This window comes from Neovison vison, chromosome 13 (genome assembly GCF_020171115.1).
Source record: "Neovison vison isolate M4711 chromosome 13, ASM_NN_V1, whole genome shotgun sequence".
Lineage (NCBI taxonomy): Eukaryota > Metazoa > Chordata > Mammalia > Carnivora > Mustelidae > Neogale > Neogale vison.
The window spans coordinates 148,141,902-148,159,907 of record NC_058103.1 but is presented as its reverse complement, the minus strand read 5'-3'; the positions used below and the strand labels follow the sequence as shown (position 1 = coordinate 148,159,907).

Genomic DNA, 18,006 nt, shown 5'->3' with positions numbered 1-18,006 from the left:
GAGACCAGAGCTTTCTCTCTCTGCCATGTGAGGACACAGCCAGAAGGCCGCCATCTGCAAACCAGGAAGAGAGCTCTCGCCAGATACCAAATCTGCCAGCACTTGACCTGGGACTTCCCAGCTCCAGAACTGTGAGAAATCAATGTTTGTCATTTAAGCCACCCAGTCTGTGGTGTTTTGTGCCAGCAGCCCGAGTTGACTGGGACACCAGCCACAGAAGGCCCAGAGGGCCATTTCCACAGGACTCTGTTGGTCTGAGTGGCCATGAGCCTGTCTGAGAAAGGAGAGGGCGGACACACGCTGGCCTCTGGCTGGGAGCAGCGTTACAGTACTTGGAGCCACAAACCCCCAATACTATTTGTCAGAATCAGAAAGGTTTACCTTAAGGTACTTTACACATATATCTGTACACTGGGTACATGATGAGGAAGCCAACATGGCTTCCTCAATGGTTAAGAGTCTAAGATTAAGGGGCACCTGGGTGGCTCAGGTGGTTGAGGGCCTGACTCTTGATTTTGGCTCAGGTCGTGATCTCAGGGTCGAGAGGGGGAGCCCCCGGCATGGCCTTTTTTGTTTTAGGTCTTACCCTCCCTCAGAGGCATTGCCCTCCTCCAAAGAAGGAGACTCCCAGCAGCAGCTACACCCAGACCCTCCGGGGCTCCGCTCTCTGCACTGGGCATGGAGCCTGCTTAGAATTCTCTCTCTCCTTCTCCTTCTGCCCCCCACCCTGCCACTCATGCACGCTCTGTCTCTTAGAGAGAGAGAGAGAGAGAGAGAGAAGGAGTCTAAGGTTAAAATCAAACAGAACTGAATTCAAACTGGCTCAGCCACAGGACTGTGTGTCTGGAAACAAGACACTTCCCGTCTCCACATCTCCGTTTCCTCACTGTCAACACGAGGATAATAACATCTACCTTACTGGGTTTGGGTATGGGTTTTGTTTTTTTTTTCTTGAGGATAACACAGGGCAGGAGATGTGAAGAACTTGGGCCACAGGAGGCATTCAGAAAATGGTAGTCTCTTTTCCTTACATTACCTCAGAAGCTAAATTTCCATTATTTCTATTATCTCAGACGTGCCAAGGTTTGCTACTGTGGCGCATCTTCACAGAGATAGGGAAAGAAGAGCTGTCTCTCTTCAGGGGACAACACCCCCATTCTTTCGGGGAACCGCTCGTCCCCCCTGCTGCCAACCAACGTGTCCAAATGGGAGTGGCCATCTTCTGCCAGCCAGTCCCAGTGATTGCTCCAGTCACTGACCAAAAAGCTGGACTGGGGTCATCACATCCCACCTTGCACCTTCATGACTGGTCTGGAGAAGGGCGCATGACCCCAGAGAGTCGATCACTTTCTTGGAGATTTTGCCCCTCTATTGTCAACTACCTGTGAGGGACACGAGCTGCCCCTCGAATCCAGGATTTTCTGACAGCCACGATCCCAGCCTTGTGGAGAAACCAGCTCAACGAAAGGAGGTCATCATGCAGGAAGACAGCATGAGAAGCAGGAACAGGAGGTACACAGCGGGTCCTGGTACCATGAGGTCCCGCGGCCGGGTGCCCACAGCTGTCCTTCTGCACCTTTCTGGTGACAGAGTCCGTCCCTTCCTGTGAATTGTTTTCTTTCTTTACAGCCACAAGAATTCTGAGTCACCGACTACTCTGACTTACACATTGTTTTATTAGGAAGGTGAATTGTCCATAAAGTCCAGTACATTCGCTGCTCCAAGGAAACAAGGGCATGACTCTGACACACCTCGAAAGTGACCCAAGTGTGGAGAGTTCCCTGCTGACTTGAGTTTCCTGAAAGTCACTGCAGCTTCCGTCCTTGAACATGATGCTCTGGGCAAGGAAACCCTTCGGGAGGCCCCCTTTTCCATACCTGTCGTCAGGCTTTCTTGCCTCTAGGTTCTGTCCTAACAAGATGACCCTTGGGCCTCGCCTGCAGTTTGGCCACACTGGGCCCAGGGCTGCTGTCCCCCCACTCCAGGCTCAGAGAAAGAAGACCGGAGATTAGACACACGTGCCCTCTGGGCACTGCCCGAGAAAAAACCCCTTGAAAGCCATGTGCTCTGGTACTGTTCATCTCTCCTCTAACTGAGGCGTTGGCTTCGGGGGAAAAAATAGTTTGGTTAGAACATAAACAAACGATGTCTCTAAAAGTAGAAAAGAATCTTATTCAGAAGCTAAGCTGAGGAGATAAAAGCCATCTTTAGTTTATAAAGTGAGTTTCCCGTCCCGTCCCTAAATGACTTCTTTTTTTCATGGAAAGAAAAACAAGAATGGTTTCCTTGGGGAAAACTGTGTCCTTGGTCATTCGGGGCAGCCGGCTGGAGGGCCCCCGCCTCCCCGAGCTCACTTCCCCGGGGCTGAGGGCTCCGGCTGTCACCTGACACCCTGGAGCGGGTGACATTCTGCGTGCCAGTCCGGTGGACAGCCGTGACCCATGGTTGTGCCCGCCTCTCTTACAGACGAGAAGCCAGTGTCGTGGAAAGACAGGGAAGGTGTCTGTGTGGAGAGAAGGCAGAGCGAGCGACATAAACCTGCAGGAGGACGTGAGGTGTGTTCTAGTCTTTCTGGAATGACCTCTTCCTTGTTCTTTTACGCTGCGACTATACTTTGCAATGTGTGGCGTGTGCCGGGGGAGCTGGCTGGGGACTGGGAAGGAAGGTCCTTCTAGCTCCATCTTGCTGTTCTCCAAGAGGAGGAGGCCAAGATCTGTCTGGGCAGAGGCTGCGTTATGGGCTCGGCTACTCGTGGGCCGGGTCATTGTACTTGAACTCGTCCTGCATGGCTGGTCGGCCTCCTTCCTGTTTCCCGCATCTGTGGTCTGAGGAGTGAAGCCGATGGGACCCTGCCTTGCCCCTTCTTTCCTTCTGTCTCTTGCTGGTGCTTTCCTGCCGTGAAGCTGGGAAATCCAGAGAGGAGGCCTTCAGTCGGGAGGTGGGGGGGACAGGGGAGCTCTCCTGCACATCCCGCAGGAGGAGACGGACCTCGTTCACCTTGCACGTGGTTTCAACTTCGCTGCCGCATCAGGAGGAGGCAAGGCTCTCCTCCCCCACCACAGCCCAGCCAGTGACGGACGCTCCCGCCATGAGAAGCCGCCCTACATCCGCTCCCAGGGGACGCTGACGGACCTTGTGTTTACAACGGCCTTTCCTCTACGCAAGAGCGTACCTCTCCTTTGTTCTTGCGTGTCCTGGGTTGCCGTTCTCTGGTCTTCTCGAATAAACCCTTCTCTTCCTGGTGAAATAACTGGCAGTTTTATTTTTAAGGGGAACGAAGCTGACTTGGAAAGTTTTGCAGTTTGGGCACGTGGCTCTCTCTCCACATTCCCACTCACGTGTGTCAGGACCTGCTCTTCCATCTAAATCTTGGTGGCAGGTGGGTGGTACATTCCAGATTTGGACTTTGTCACAGGGAACGGTCCTATTTAGGGCTCCGGTGGAATTCACCAGCTCCAAACCGTCAGAGAATCAGGAATGCCACGGATGCCAGGCACCCGGGAGTCATGTCTCGTCTCCCATTTTTTCATCAGGACCCCCGTGGGGAAGAGGCCAACCCACTCTTTCCCGCCACATCTTGCTCTTGTCCGTTGGCAGGGCGTGTGTCACAGACACACCAGATGATGCCATAAACAGGAGAACCAGCATTGCTGGGTTCTGCACTGTCACGGCACCCTGTTCAGCCAAGACACCAGAGGTCCAGGCTCCTCCTAACTTGTGGTTGCCCCATCCCTATGGTGTGGAATTTGTTTCCATCTAAGTGGGTTCATCTTCCGATCCGTATTCCAAATGGCATGGAGCAACACCGAAACGTACTGGGGACGATGAGCCCCTTCCTCTCAGGCAGGGTCAGCCCGAGACTTCGCCTCCCCTTCCCTTCCAGGCACAAGGTCTCTGCTGCCCTGGCTCCTCCCACTCCATCCATCCACGGCCTTGTCAGAACTTGGTCCTGACAAGGTCCCGACAAGGTCCAACTTGGTCCTGACGGCCTTGTCAGTCAGCAGAGCCAGCGACTCTTGGTCTCAGGATTATCAGTTCGAGCCCCATGTTGGGTGTAGAGATTACGTAACAATAAAAATCTTAAAAAAGAAAAAGCAGCAATTCCCTTTACCTCCAGGGATGGAATTCCTCCTCTAGGGAAGTCATGAACTTTGCATCCTTGATGGTAGTAAGTAGGAGCCTCAGCAGCTGTCCCAACAGGTAAGGTACCACCCACCCCTTTCCTAGCCTTTCTCTGGTCCCATTTGTGCTCTGGGACAGGACTTTCTCTTATTCTCTCCTCCCTCCAGGACATTTCACCCTCAACATGCCAGCCCGTGGCTTGGAGTGTTTCTGGAGCCGGCATGTAGCTTCTTACATTCTCCTTAGAGGTCTGCCTCTTCCAAATCCACCCACCCCTTTCCTAGCCTTTCTCTGGTCCCATTTGTGCTCTGGGACAGGACTTTCTCTTATTCTCTCCTCCCTCCAGGACATTTCACCCTCAACATGCCAGCCCGTGGCTTGGAGTGTTTCTGGAGCCGGCATGTAGCTTCTTACATTCTCCTTAGAGGTCTGCCTCTTCCAAATATCCTCCCTAGGCTACCTCGAGGCTCTGATCCCATCACATCATCTTGGTTTCACCCATGAGATCATATTTCTCACCCTGTGCTCTGGCTTCAATCTGGAACTCGCTCATGACTCATGCAATGTCTGCATATGAACGCAGAACAGCTAAGAATCAGGTCTGCGGGAGTGCCTGTGTGGCTCAGTGGGTTAAAGCCTCTGCCTTCAGCTCAGGTCATGATCTCAGGGTCCTGGGATCGAGCCCCGCATCAGGCTCTCTGCTCAGCAGGGAGCCTGCTTCCCCCCTCTCTCTCTGCCTGCCTCTCTACCTACTAGTGATCTCTGTCAAATAAATAAATAAAATCTTTAAAAAAAAAAGAAGAATCAGGTCTGGGGCAAATTTTGAAAGCATTATGTGCTGTGTGAGAGACAAAGGAAAGGACTAAGGGTCCCTACTCAGAAAAGCGAAGCCTGGATCCTTGCCATCTTCCAACAGTTGAAGAGCTGCCATGTGGAAAAGGGATGAGAACACCTCTATAAGATTTCTGCAAGATCTGATTTTTTTTAAAAAAAGATTTTATTTATTTATTTGACAGAGAGAGAGATCACAAGCAGGCAGAGAGGCAGGCAGAGAGAGGAGGAAGCAGGCTCTCTGCAGAGCAGAGAGCCCGATGCGGGGCTCGATCCCATGACGCTGGGATCATGACCTGAGCTGAAGGCAGAGGCTTTAACCCACTGAGCCACCCAGGCGCCCCCAAGATTTGATTTTTAAAGCCCATGAACAAGCATCCCTTTGGTAAATAAATCTAAACTTAAACAAACAAACAAAGATACATCCATGAGGTGGCACTTGTTCCGAATGGCCCAGAATGGCAAAACTGAGACCAAAGCGAAACTCTTTTTGATACAAAATCAAAAAGGACCTTGTAAGAAGCTGTCCGACCTGAACTGGGTTGCCTGGACAGGTAGTGAGAGTCTGTTTTTGGTGGTATTCAAGCAATAATAACCACTTGACTCCAAGCAGAATGAGGGGTTCAACAAAGTGGCTGGCCTGGGCAGTATCCTTTTGATGGCAAAGCAAAAGGAACCTTCTCGCATCAGCTCAGATTAGAGGGGATTTTTGTAAAGAATTCAGCTCTCATCAACGGTGAGAGCTAAGCCAAGCTCCTAGGCTCCTGGAGGGACGGCAATGAGATCAGCTCGGAGCCTACCCCACGGCGGTGACTCAGCTCCCAGCTCTGTTGCTAGATTTTTTTAGTTCGGATTCTTTCCTGAGGATCTGAGGGGCCATTGGCAAGACTCCGGGTTTGGCTCCCCCCGAGTCTGGTGTTCAGTCCCGGTTCGATCACAGACGGTTGCGGGGGCGGAGTCTCGTGATTCGAACATAAAATCACTGAGACCGAGACCAACCATGCAGGGGGTGTTAACGTTCTCAGAACAGTTGGAAGGGCAGACACCCCCCAACTGATCTTGAGGGTCCTGTCCAACAGCACTCACTGATTCTGAGTCAAAAGTAATTTCAAGTAGATGATATTCTTTATGTGGCCATAAGGAGGGCGGGACTAATTCATCTTCAGCCAGAGTCACGAGCCGAACTATGGGGAGGGGGTGGCAGAGGTGACGGCAGGGCCACGGGGAGAAGTGGTGGAAAAGGAAGAAATGCTCAGGGTCACTTGGCAGTCTCGGGTGGGCTCCCTGCTGGGACACGCATAGTCTAGATCAGAGCCGCCCCCAGGCTGAATTACAAGTCGCCTTGCACTTGTGTTGATGCCGTTTCTAAAATAAACTCCTCTTTTTTTCAAATAATTTTAGATGCATAGAGAAAGAGGCTGCACAAAGAGCATGGGGCCCCCATACAGCCGGTCCCTAGGGTCCCCTCTTGCTAACCTCTTCCATTACTGTAGCACATTGTACAGCACATTGAACAAGCTGCGGTTAATGTATTTGTATCTAAACTCCGTGCCTGAATGGGGTTTCATTGGCTTTTCCCTACCGTCCTTTTTCTGCTCCAGGATCCCACCCACGACACCTGTATCTGTTTCCCGGGGCCACCACCACAAGTCGCCCCAAACCCGGAAACCATGCGCTCACGGTTCTGGAGGCCAGAAGTCCTAACCCTGTAGGGCATGAGTCCTCCGCAGGCGCCAAGGGAGAGTGGCTGCAGCTGTTCCCCCGCTCATCACCGTGGCGGAGGCGGTCTTCAAGGGATGACTCCGTTCTCCACCTGCGTCTTCACGTGGATTCCTTGGTATATTTCAAAGATCGATTTTATTTACTTATTTGTTTATTTATTTATTTAAAATTATTTGACAGAGACACACAGCAAGAGAGGGAACACAAGCAGGGGGAGTGGGAGAGGGAGAAGCAGACCTCCCACCGAGCAGGGAGCCCGATGCTGGGACCCAGGAACCATGACCGGAGCCAAAGGCAGACACTTAAAGACTGAGCCCCCAGGCGCCCCTCCTTTGTGTATTTCAAATTTCCCTCTCCTTTCTCTTATAAAAACACCAGTCACTGGATTTAGGGCTCATCCTAAATTCAGAATAATCTCCTCTTGAGATTTTTAACCTACTGACGTCTATAAGACCCTATTTCCACCTAAGGTCACCACCACAGGTACTGGGAGCTGGGACTTGGGCAGATCTTTTGGAGGCAGATGCAGTCTACCCCCTGTAATACCACATTACACGGAGTCATCATGTTCCTTAGGCTCCTTGGGAGGGGACAGTTTCTCGGACTTTTGCTGCTTCTCATGACCCTGACTGCTTTGAGGATTCCTGGTCCGAGGTTTCGTAGCCTGTCTCTAGAGCGGAGTTTGTCTGATGTTCTTCTCCTGCTCAGACCAGGGTTATGGGCTTTAAGAGAAAGGCCCCAGAGCTGTAGTGTTGCTCTCAACACAGCCAGTCAAGGATGTGTGTTATCACCTGGATTTGTCACGGATTACGTTAACCATGATCACCTGGCTACGGAAGTGTTTGCCAGATTTTTCTCCACAGCAAAGTTACTTTCTTACTGCCCCCATTTCTTTACCGTAGTCTTCGGAAGCAAGTCACTAAGCACACCTCACTTTTAAGGGTTAGGAGCCTCTGCCCCACCCCTTGAGGGAAGTATTTGCATAAATTATTTGGAATTCTACTGTCTATGCAATTTTTTAAAAATTAAAATTTAATTAAAAAATTTTCAAATAAATGAATGAATAGAGAAGCTGACATGCGGGACGATTTGACAGAGGCACTGAATGTTTGCTGGCTGACAACAGAGAACTGGGGCTTGTAGGTCCTGTTTTCCTAGTAGCTAACTTCTATTGTCTGTTATACAGGATGAGTTCAAGGCGGGACTGGGGAAAATGGTCTTCAGCGCAGACTGTGGGCCTCGCTGTGTGTGCCTCACATGGGGTCTGGGTCGTGGGGCTTCTCCTTTCCCCTCACTCACACCCACACGTGCTTGTCCCCCTGCATGGGAGGCGGAGGCCGGGGCCTCACTGCCCCCCCCAGCTCATGGTGTGACATCTCCCTATGGAGCATTCCTCCTGCCCCATCTTCCCACCCCCAGGCTGGACAGCCCCTCTGTGGCGCCCTGGAGAGAGCATCCCCCCGCCCCAAGTCTGCCGTCAGCTCCCTGGACAGTTGGGAGGGGTCTGCTCTCACCGTGTTCCAGGCCTCAGGCCTTTCCATGACTGAAGCCCATTCGATTCCTTTCACTCGTGGCCGGGCCCATGCAGGGGGCAGCAGGGGGCACAGCCTCACTTCCACGCGGGCTTTCCCATACAGACTTTTTTCTTTGTTTTCCAATGTAGACTTCTGCTGACCTCTCCAAATTAGGTCATTCACATAGTCACGCGGGCTGAAAAAATTCCTCAGCAGACCGCCCCACCAGGACTTCCTTTAACCTAATCATTAGATCTTCTATGGGGCTTGCTATTACACTAAAAACAGAAAGGCACAGAACCTACAGATTTCAAGAAACCTAATGTATAAAAACAGGCAATCACAGTGAGATTTTTGAGATTAATAAAAATGGCTCCTTAGACTCTTTGGTTGGGCTGTAGCTGAAAATAAATCCTGTCATTACCTTGGGGATAACCCAGTATTACAGTGTGTTCTGTGTTCAAACATATGACAGTATAAATCATAATATGTGTAATCCTGTTCTGGTATTATTTTCACTTTCCAATATACTAAGAGCCTTGAAAAATGCCATCAGCCATGCCACCTAGGGACACCTGAGGAGTGGCGCTGAAGATCTTTCCCCTCCCTCTTCTCAAGGTTACCTCCCGGGAGTCAGCTCCTGTGTCTGGGGGGCTCCCTTCCCAGCCAACTTCGTCTCGAAGCCGGTTCTTCAGCTTCTCAGCTTTTGGTTCCCTGCTGTTCCCGTCTAGCTCAGAACTTGGCACTTGTTAGGTGTCACAGGCTGAATGGTGTACTGAGGCCCTCACCTCCAAGGCGATGGTGTTTGGAGATGGGGCCTCGGGGATGACAGTGGGGTCCCATGAGGTCACGAGGGTGGTGTTCCCGTGGTGGGATGGGTGCCCTTACAAGAAGAAACACCGAGAGCTTGCTGTCTCCCTGTCTCTCTCTGCCACGGGAGGCCATCTGCAAGTTAGCAAGGGGACGTCGCTAGACACTGATCGTGCCAATGCCCTGAACTTGGGCTTCCAGCCTCCAAAACGAGGACAAAACTAAGGTCTGCTTAAGCCACCCAGCATGCGGTACCTTGTGGCGGGTGCTCCACGGACATTCCCTGACTGAATCAACAAGCAGTGCATGATCCTGGAGCGGACAGATCCCGGACACAGGTCTCCTTCATTGCAAGGATCCTTCTCTGCTTCAACACCTTTTGTTTCCAGAGTCTTTTGTAAGAACCCCAGCCCTTCCCAGCCCAGTGACATAATATCAATGGTAACTCGGGTTTTTACTGTCTACTTCTCAGTAGAGGGGCAACAAATAGTTTTCTCCCCAAAAGGCACCTTGAATCCCTTGGTGGTGGAATCCTCCAGCCCCACTCGGATGGGGATTCTGGAGGTCCTGCTCGGTGTGGGAGTGCTGTGATCAATTAGCAATGTCTGTCACGGCCGTGGAAGGGGCCAGTATAGGGGGTTATGCCAATCTTGATGGGGTAGGAATGCATCAGAGCTGCCGCCTCAGACGTATCCGGCACCAGCAGGGGTTGGGCATCCCACCCTCAAAGGGCCCCCGACTTCTGCAGGTGCCCAGTGAGAAGCAAGGGGCACGGGGGTGGAGGGAAAGTCCAATGGCTGAGGAGCCCTTCTGGGCCTGCCCCTTGATCAGAGCAGTGCTGAGCTGAGAACACCTCGGCCCAGGGCTGCCTGCAACGGGGAAGCCTGGGGCGACATGGCTGAGTGACGGAGCCGCGACCCAGCGGTCACAGGGACAGGGGCATCGCAGGTCACTCTGCCAAAGCCGCTGGGAAATGAGAGGTGAGGCAGGAGCAGCACAGATGGCAGGGACAGGGACAGGGCCTGCTGGATGACGGGATGCCAGGAATGAAGAAGGCTCAGAGGCAGATACACGTGTGAAGCCTGGCCGCCTGGAGTGGCAGACATGGGCTGAAGAGGAAGGGCCAGGGGAGGAGGTCTGGGGCAAGTCTCACAGCCCAGTTCCTTTAATGCCGGCAGCCCACCCCAGAGATTAAACACCACTTGTGAAAGCCGGAAGGCCCGTGTTCAAATCTTGCCTCTTCCTCTTCTTAGCTGTGGTGCTTTGGGCAAGTTACTTAACTTCTCTGGGCCTCTGATTCCTCAACCAGGGATAATAATAGTACCTGACTTCCTAAGGCTGTTGTTAAGGTTGACTGAGAATGTACAAAGCACCCAGGACAGTACCTGGCATATAGTACCGCATAAACAGTTGAGAGGGTCATGATTATGTAAAGCAGGTCAAACATTAATCACTATTTAATTGTGTTCCATGGGATCCCTAAGAGATGCTCCTGTCCAAAAGGTTCTTAGAGTTAAAAAAAAATTTGGAAAACGTCTCCTATCATATCTTGATCAAGACTGGGGAGTCCACTGTAAAAGAAAGACAAACCCTAAAGAAAAACCCATCTAGCTTTATTTAGCCCGGTGTTTTCCAAGCCTGGTGGGTCATGAACCTTCTGAACACCTCATGGGGCAGTGTTCCACGGACACCAGTTTGGGAATGCTTAGGGCAAAGGCAGCAGGGGAGCCTCTGAAAGAAAGGAAGGGGATCCCAGGAGAACCCGTCTGGCTCGGGCAAGCCACGGCAAGATTCCAGTGTGAGAGGAGGGAGGGTGCAAAGCCCAGTGACGGACCCCATAACTGGAGGGAAGGGTGCATGTGAGAGATGCACAGTGGGGAGACAGAGACTACCAGGGTGCTGTTTGGATATGGAGGGGAGAGAAGAGGAGGCAGAGGTGACCCTGAGGACTCGCATTTCGGGAGGGAACAGGAAGGGAGCAAAGACCGGGGGCAGCCATCACTATGTCCACACCACCCAGTCCCGGCCCGCTCACCCCATCCTTCCTTCCCAACCATGTGACTGAGGGGAGTCTCAGCCCCTTGGCCTCCACCAGGGGGGTCCTGGAGAGAGAAAGGTGGGGACAGCCGTGTCATGGGGAAGAGTAGCCCCCAGGAGGCCAAAAACAGGCTGTCCCCGCTACACACAGATCGTGTCGTTGTAGAATCGGCAGCAGACGTCCAGGGCCTCTTGGCTGACCGCTGGGCTGGGGCTGCAAAGAAGCAAAGGCTGTGGTTTGGCTCCAGACCTGGCTCTGCTGGCCACAAAGGGCTGTGCAACCCTGGGAAAGTTGCTTCATGCCTCTGGTCCACAATTCCTCTCCAAGTCCGCTTTTCAAGCCCCACATCAGCCACGGCCTGAGCATTCCTACCCCTCGCCCCAGAGCCAGAAGCACCCCCGAGGCACTTGGGCTCTCTGCACCCCGTCACTGTCAGGGCCCCAGAGCCCCCAGCCCGGGCCTCACCTCTGGAAGGCCTCACGGCAGCACTGGTACACCTCAAAGCTGCTGCTGCCGATGGTTGTGTTCAGGAGGGTCATGCAGTCGGCCGCCCCCCGGGGCACATAGAGGATCCCTGGGCAGGGAAGACAGCTGATGGGCAGGGTCTGTCCCCTCACCCCCACTCCTGCTGGGAACTTCCAGAGAGCTGGAGCCCCGGTGTCCCACCCTGGACAGACCAGCACTCACCTGCCACGCAGGCATTCACCAGGGACACACAGGTCCCCGTGCAGAGCGCCCGGAGCACTATCTGGGAGAAGTCGCTCTTCCGCTGGGGGGCCATGGAGGCTGCGAGGAAATGGGTGTTGAGGGCCAGGAAGACCTCGGCCCTCGGCCCACAGTCTGCACCTCTGGATGCCTCTGCTGACTCCCTTTCCCCTTCTGGGCAGCCGGAGGGATAGATGTTGTCCTCCTGACCACCTATGGAGTTCCCCAGGTAGTGCCCCACACCGGCCACCATCAGAGGCAGATGTAGTTTTCGGTCAGGCAGACCTGGAAGTCAATGCAGGCTCAGCCACTAGGAGCTGAGTGACTGGGGCCATCACTTCCCTTCTCCATGACCAGTTTCCTTCTCTGTAAAATGGGATGGTTATACCACCGGGCAGGGGATCAGTGAGGAGTGGAGCTGCTCAGAACCGTGCAGGGCTCTCCTCCCTAGGTCTCACCAGGGCTGCCTGTCCACCACGGGTATGGGAACCATGGGAACCGGCAGGCCAAAGCCTCAGGGGACAGGCCAGCCCCGCACCTTCCCTCCCTCCGCAGACTCCTGAGCCAGGTGCTAAACCCTGGGGTGTCCCGGGGCCACAGAGGTCTCCTGGGCCTGGGAGGAGCCTCCACAACCATCTTGCTCAGGCCCCACCCTGGACACACAGGAGGACTGAGACCTAACGATCCCCCAGAAGGCTGTCTCAGAGCCAGGCCCCCCACCGCCCAGGGTGCTGGGGAGGCCCCCAGGACTCACTCAGGCCTCCCAGCATGATCCCAATGGAACTGAAGTTGGCAAATCCACAGAGGGCGAAGGTCGTGAGGATTTCTGCTCTGACCTGAGAAAACAGAAGAGCAGGGAGGACGGCCTTGCCCCTCACATGGGGTCGGACACCCCCACACCACCCTGACGCCCACCCTGACTCCCTGCCCTACTTGCATCCACCCCTGTGTGTCTTTGATCTTTGCGGCCCACAGTGCTTGCCAACCCCCAACCCCAGGCCTTGCAGACTGGCCTCTAGGTCCGTTCAGGCCGTACTGCCTGAGAAATAGCCCCCTTCCCATGCCCTTTAGTTCCCTTATCTTAATTGCCAGCCCTCCGGGTCTGATTCAGGGTAGCCATGCTCTGTGGCTTTGGCCCTACTAAGCCCTGGGCCCCGGGGCACTTGGTGAATTGGCTTTCCTAACCCTGTAGATGGGAGTTTGTCTTCCTGCAGGGGATTTCAGGCTGAGAGAGGAAACAGTGCAGCTCCTAAGACAGTGAGGCCCTGAGAGTCCAGCTGGCTGGGCTCCACGCGTGTCCCCACCTATGACCAGACGGAGCAAGTCAGCAGCCTCTTTACGATGTGCCATCTCCGTCTGCAGCGTGGGAGTGACAGCACCTGTCTGAAGGGCTGTTGTCGGGGTCACACAGTGTGGGGGAGGACCAGAATTTAAGCAAAGTAATTTTCCTTCCCCTCCCAATGAACAGTTATCTCATTTCCCAAAAAGAGGTGTTAAGAGCCAAATGGAACGATTTGGAATTCAAAAAAAAAAAAAAAAAAAAAAGGCTTAGATCATACCTCACACCATATTAAAAAAAAATCAATTCTAGAGCACTGAAGCAGATAAATACGGTTATCTTAAACAGCAAATAATAGAAAATATAGGGAAATGATAATGATCCTTATAAGGTAGCATTATTACTTTCATTTTGGAGAGGAGCAAAATGAGACTCAGAGAGTTTAAGTAACTGAGGCAGTTCACACAGCCAGAAGGTGGCTATGTCAGAACTGGAATTCAGTTCTGTCTGGCTGCGAAACTCATGATTTTAGGTATTTCACTATATTGTCTCAGGAATGTAACACCTACCAGATTTTTGGAATGGAGATAACTTTCTAAGTTTAGAAATTATAGTAGAAATCACAAAGGAAAGTTTTGGTGTAAAATCTGTTAAAAGAAAAAATCCCCAAATGCAAAAATAAGGGGGGGAAGAAAACTAGGAAATATATACATATAAAATAAAATAGAAAAAGGTTAATGTCTTTGTAACATAAAGAGTTTACACCAATGGATGGAAAAATATTAAGGCTCCTGCATCCTGCTTGCTCACCTACCATCACCCCTCTCTACAGCAGCTCATGGAATCTTAAAATGTAAAATGTCAAATCTTCAGGAACGTTCTGCTGCTCCTCGGCCCACCTCTGCTACAATTACCACCTGCTCTAACTGTGCTTCTCTCCTTTCGGTTCTCCAAACAAGTGCTTTTCAACCCCAGGGCCTTTGCACATGTCTTTTCTTTGTCTGGAATGCTCTTCCCAGCTTCACCTGGCCCCTTTGCCTCTCTCCAAGTCTGGGCCTAAATGCTATACCTCTGAGGGGCGCTTTTCTGACCAGCCCAGCCAAGGAAGACCCCTCTGTTTCCTCCTCTTGTTTCCTTTGTAGAACTTCATTCAAATTGTGGTTTACTTTGTTTTGCTTCGCTTCCCTGGGCTTTTCACCAGATGTACATTCCATGACAATAGGACCACATCTGTCTACTTCCCCTTTTTAAATTTCTGGTGCCTAGCAGAGTGCCTGGTACCCTAGCAGTCTCAACCAGTACTTGCTAGAGGAACAAAGCTCCTAAAAAAAGATTCTAAAGGAGCAGCCCATCCACTATCTCTAGAGAGACTGAGACAGGGTTTAAGGACAAGGAGGAAGGGGAGATCTGTGCTTTTGGTCTCACTAAACGGAAGGCTACATTCCCTTACAATTTAAATCATAATTTAAAAGACAAGAAAAAATATTTCCCCTTCGAAGTGCTTGCACCCCAAGAGATGCAAATTAAAGCAATGAGCTATTATTTGCCTGTTAAAGTAAGCACAACTTTTTTTAAGGAGGCTGCTCGGTGCTGTTTGGTGTGCGGTAAAGTCTGAGCTTGCAGCCCAGCTGGGGGCGGTTTCCGTCGGTGCCACCCTTTGGGAAAGTTACTGGGAGTGACCACAGGAGGGTTCATGCCACGTGATTCAGTCCAGTTGTCCCACATCTGGGAAAGCTCTGGAGGAAATGAGCCAAGAGGAGGGAGAAGTTCGGTGCACAGAGCTCTTCCTTTTAGCACTGAGTAAAATCACCAAACAAGACCATTAACCCAAGGGGCCCAACAGCAAGGGGTTGGTTAAATACATCAGAATGCATCCGTCAGAAATGATGTTTCTGTCCTCTAACAGTCGGGGTGGGAAAAGCCAGCTCCAACACAGGGCAGAAGCCTCCTAAGAGGCTTCGGGAAGGAGGCAGCGAAGCCCAAGGCTATCTTGTCGCTCAGGGCACTAGGACTGGGAGGCTGGGCACCACCTCCGGGTGTCCTCTGCCTGTCCAGGAGCCGGGACAGCTGTTGCCCAGGGCCCGGGAGCAGCAGCATCATGCCCCCGCCACAGGGAGGGGCCCGGACACTCACGGAGATCCACTGCTTCTTGGTGCCGATCCACTCCTCTGCTCCCGCAAGGCGGCGCTGCTTGTACTGGGCCAGTTCCTGGTAGGCCACGAACTCGTTCAGGAACAGCTTGGTCCCCAGCAGCTCCGCCACCACCGGGCAGTCCTCCCAGGCCACCCCCATCAAGAAGGCCACGGGCCTCAGGGCGTAGGAGCAGATGAGCTGAGACACAAGGCAAGGGCAGCTGCTGGGACCAGGGCTGGCTGGGCCTCTGCCAGGTGTCCCCCAGAGCCGCCCCCCTCCCGGCCCCGGGCTGCCCCTTGCAGGCCAAGCAGGCAGCCAAGCGGTACCTGGAAGCTGAGCTCCTGGGCACCCACCATGGCTCCCAGCCAGGAGAGGGCCGCGTTGACGAAGGCCAACAACGCCAGGAAGGCAATCAGGTTAGCTCCAATGTTCCCAACCAGCTTCACCGAGATGGCGGCCCCGCTGCTGGCGGCTTCCAAGAGGTTCTGAGCATCTCTGTTTGGGGGACCAAGAACCACCATGATGGGCCTGTCCCCACACACAGCGGGGCTCCTCATCCTGTAGGCTCTGAGAGGAACTGGACAAAGTATTTCGGAGCTGAGGGACCTTGTTTTGTTTCTGAGACCCCGGGTCCGGAAAGGCCCGGACTGCCAGCGGCCACTTAGGGCTTTGGAGAACTTGAAAGGAGGCTGGTCAACATGGAGGTGTGTTGTAAGCCTAAACACAGACGAGATTTCAGAGATTCAGGACAGAAAAAAACCCCAAACAAACCATGAAATAGCTCATTAATAATGTTTTATATTGATTACATGTCGAAATGACAGTATTTTAGACACATTGGATTATGTTGTTAAATATGTTATTAAAATCACTTGTTTCTTTTGCCTTTAGCATTCCAGATGGGGCCCACACTCCAGTTCCATGGGGCAGCACTGCTCTAGACCTGCCTGCCGTGTCCCCAAGCACACTGGTCAAAAGGGCCTTCTCAACGCTTTTAACAAAGTCCGTGTTACACAGTGGTCGCTGGGCTGTGATGAGAGATGTTAGCAGGGGAGGGAAATCAGGGAGGTGCTGAGTCTGTATGTGGCCCCCCTGGCGGGGGAGGTCAAGGCAAGGGGAACAGGTGGGGGGGACTTTCCAGGATGCTCCCCAGCACACACACCACCAGGCTGCTCTCCCATGGGACCTGCTGGTCCTTTCCCTCTGGACGCAGCCAGGAAGTTAAGATGCAGGACCAGAGTCCAGGTGTTTTGTGAGTGAAGCCACAAGCCGGGCAGGGAACAAGGAGAGGGCCTGGGGCTGGGCTGAGAGCAGAGACACTGCTGCTCCTCCCTCCCCTCCTCCCCCTCTCCCGGAACCTCCTCTCTCTCCCCCAGAACCTTCCTCCTCCCTCGCTCTCCCCCCACACCGTGGCATGCCCCCCGAACCACCCCCCAGGCCACCCTCCTGCAGTGCTCACCCTGTGGTCAGTTTCACCCCTTCCGTGCCCTTAAACTTGGACTCCTCCACCTCCGGGTAGACCAGCTTGGAGAGGGCCAAGGCACAAGGGGCGGCCATCACGGAGGCAGCAATCAGGGAGGCCGCATCGATCTGCAGGGTTGGGAGTGAGGCTTACTGGGAGACAGAGAGAGACAGGAGTGCAGCCCAGGGCAGCTGGGTGCACAGATGCTCTGCCTCACTGGGTCATCCTGGCAGTACTGCTGTCATCCGTGGTGACAGGAGGGACACCTTTTCTGGCTGTATTCTCGGAACATGCTAGTTCCCTGCAGGACTTCATCAGTGGAGCCAAGCAAGTAGTGTTAGCCCACTGTCCGGACAAGGAAACTGAGGGGGCCCCCCCAACACTAAATGTGACCTGCCCAGAAGGAAGACAGAGAAGGAATTAGAACCTTCATGTCTTTGGGTTCCAAGTTCAGAGTTCTTCCTTCCCTTCTGGGCTGTCCCCCTTGGGGCACTCATCTGAAGGCTGGTCCACCATCCCCTGAAGGCTTTGTGAGGGTTTCAGACAAAGCTCAGAGGACAGGAGTTGGGATGGATCCAAACTGTGACCTAATTTGACCTCATGATAGAGGAATGTCCTTCCTCTATAGGATTCTTGTCTTGAATACTTACTGGGAAGGGAGCTTACCATTTCGAGGCAGCTCATCACACCCACTGCCGTGGTCAGAGAGCCACCAAAGCAGGCCCCCTTTGGCCCTGGGTCTGTCCACAGGAGACACGCTATGGAATTCCTGCCCAGCACGATGGCCCAGCAACCTGAGCCTCAGGGATTTGTCCTTCCTGAGCTATTATCCTCACTCTGGCCTCAAACCCTTCCCTTTCCTGTGAGTGTATGTGTGTGTTTTAAGGTTTTCTTTATTTATTGGAGGGAGAGAGCATGAGCTGGTGGGGAGGGGCAGAGGGAGATGGAGAAACAGACTTCCTGCTGCGCAGGGAGCCTGCTATGGGGCTCAGTCCCAGGACCCCAAGATCATGAGCTGACCCAGAGGCGGATGCTGAACTGACTGAGCCCCCCAGCCCCTGCTTCCCTGTTTTCCGCTCCAGAGATGGATGGGATGTTTTTCCAACACTGTATTATTTACCAAGTGGAAAAACCAGAACCAACCCAAACATCTAACTCAAGGGAACGGCTAAGCATTGTCAAGCCGCCACGGGGAGGCTCTGTGTGAGGTCATGACCTGAGCCGACATCAAGAGTCAGACATTTAACCGACTGAACCACCCAGGGGCTCTTCCTTCCTGTTCTTCTAAAACCCCTTCATTTATTTTCAGTGGGGAGTAGAAACCCCTTAACCCAAGTATCAGCACCAATGCCCACCTCCTGCACACCTGTCCTAGGCCCTGGGTGTGCAG

The 18,006-nt window shown here is 53.0% G+C and overlaps 1 protein-coding gene across 2 annotated transcripts in view; it reads right to left on the bottom strand.

Annotated features, from left to right (window-relative positions):
* Positions 1-10,591: 10,591 nt before the first annotated feature.
* Positions 10,592-18,006, bottom strand: part of SLC28A1 (solute carrier family 28 member 1) — a 45,033-nt gene continuing 37,618 nt past the window's right edge. Inside the window, exons 12-18 of one of the 2 annotated variants that reach the window (XM_044230864.1) lie at positions 16,614-16,744; positions 15,481-15,649; positions 15,155-15,352; positions 12,497-12,578; positions 11,725-11,823; positions 11,503-11,611; positions 10,592-11,250 (exon numbers count right to left, since the gene is read on the bottom strand). In XM_044230864.1, the coding sequence (XP_044086799.1) occupies positions 11,178-11,250; positions 11,503-11,611; positions 11,725-11,823; positions 12,497-12,578; positions 15,155-15,352; positions 15,481-15,649; positions 16,614-16,744 (861 nt within the window). In that variant the 3' untranslated portion in view covers positions 10,592-11,177. The remainder of the gene's footprint in view (positions 11,251-11,502; positions 11,612-11,724; positions 11,824-12,496; positions 12,579-15,154; positions 15,353-15,480; positions 15,650-16,613; positions 16,745-18,006) is intronic. The other variant, XM_044230865.1, reaches the window with a different exon arrangement.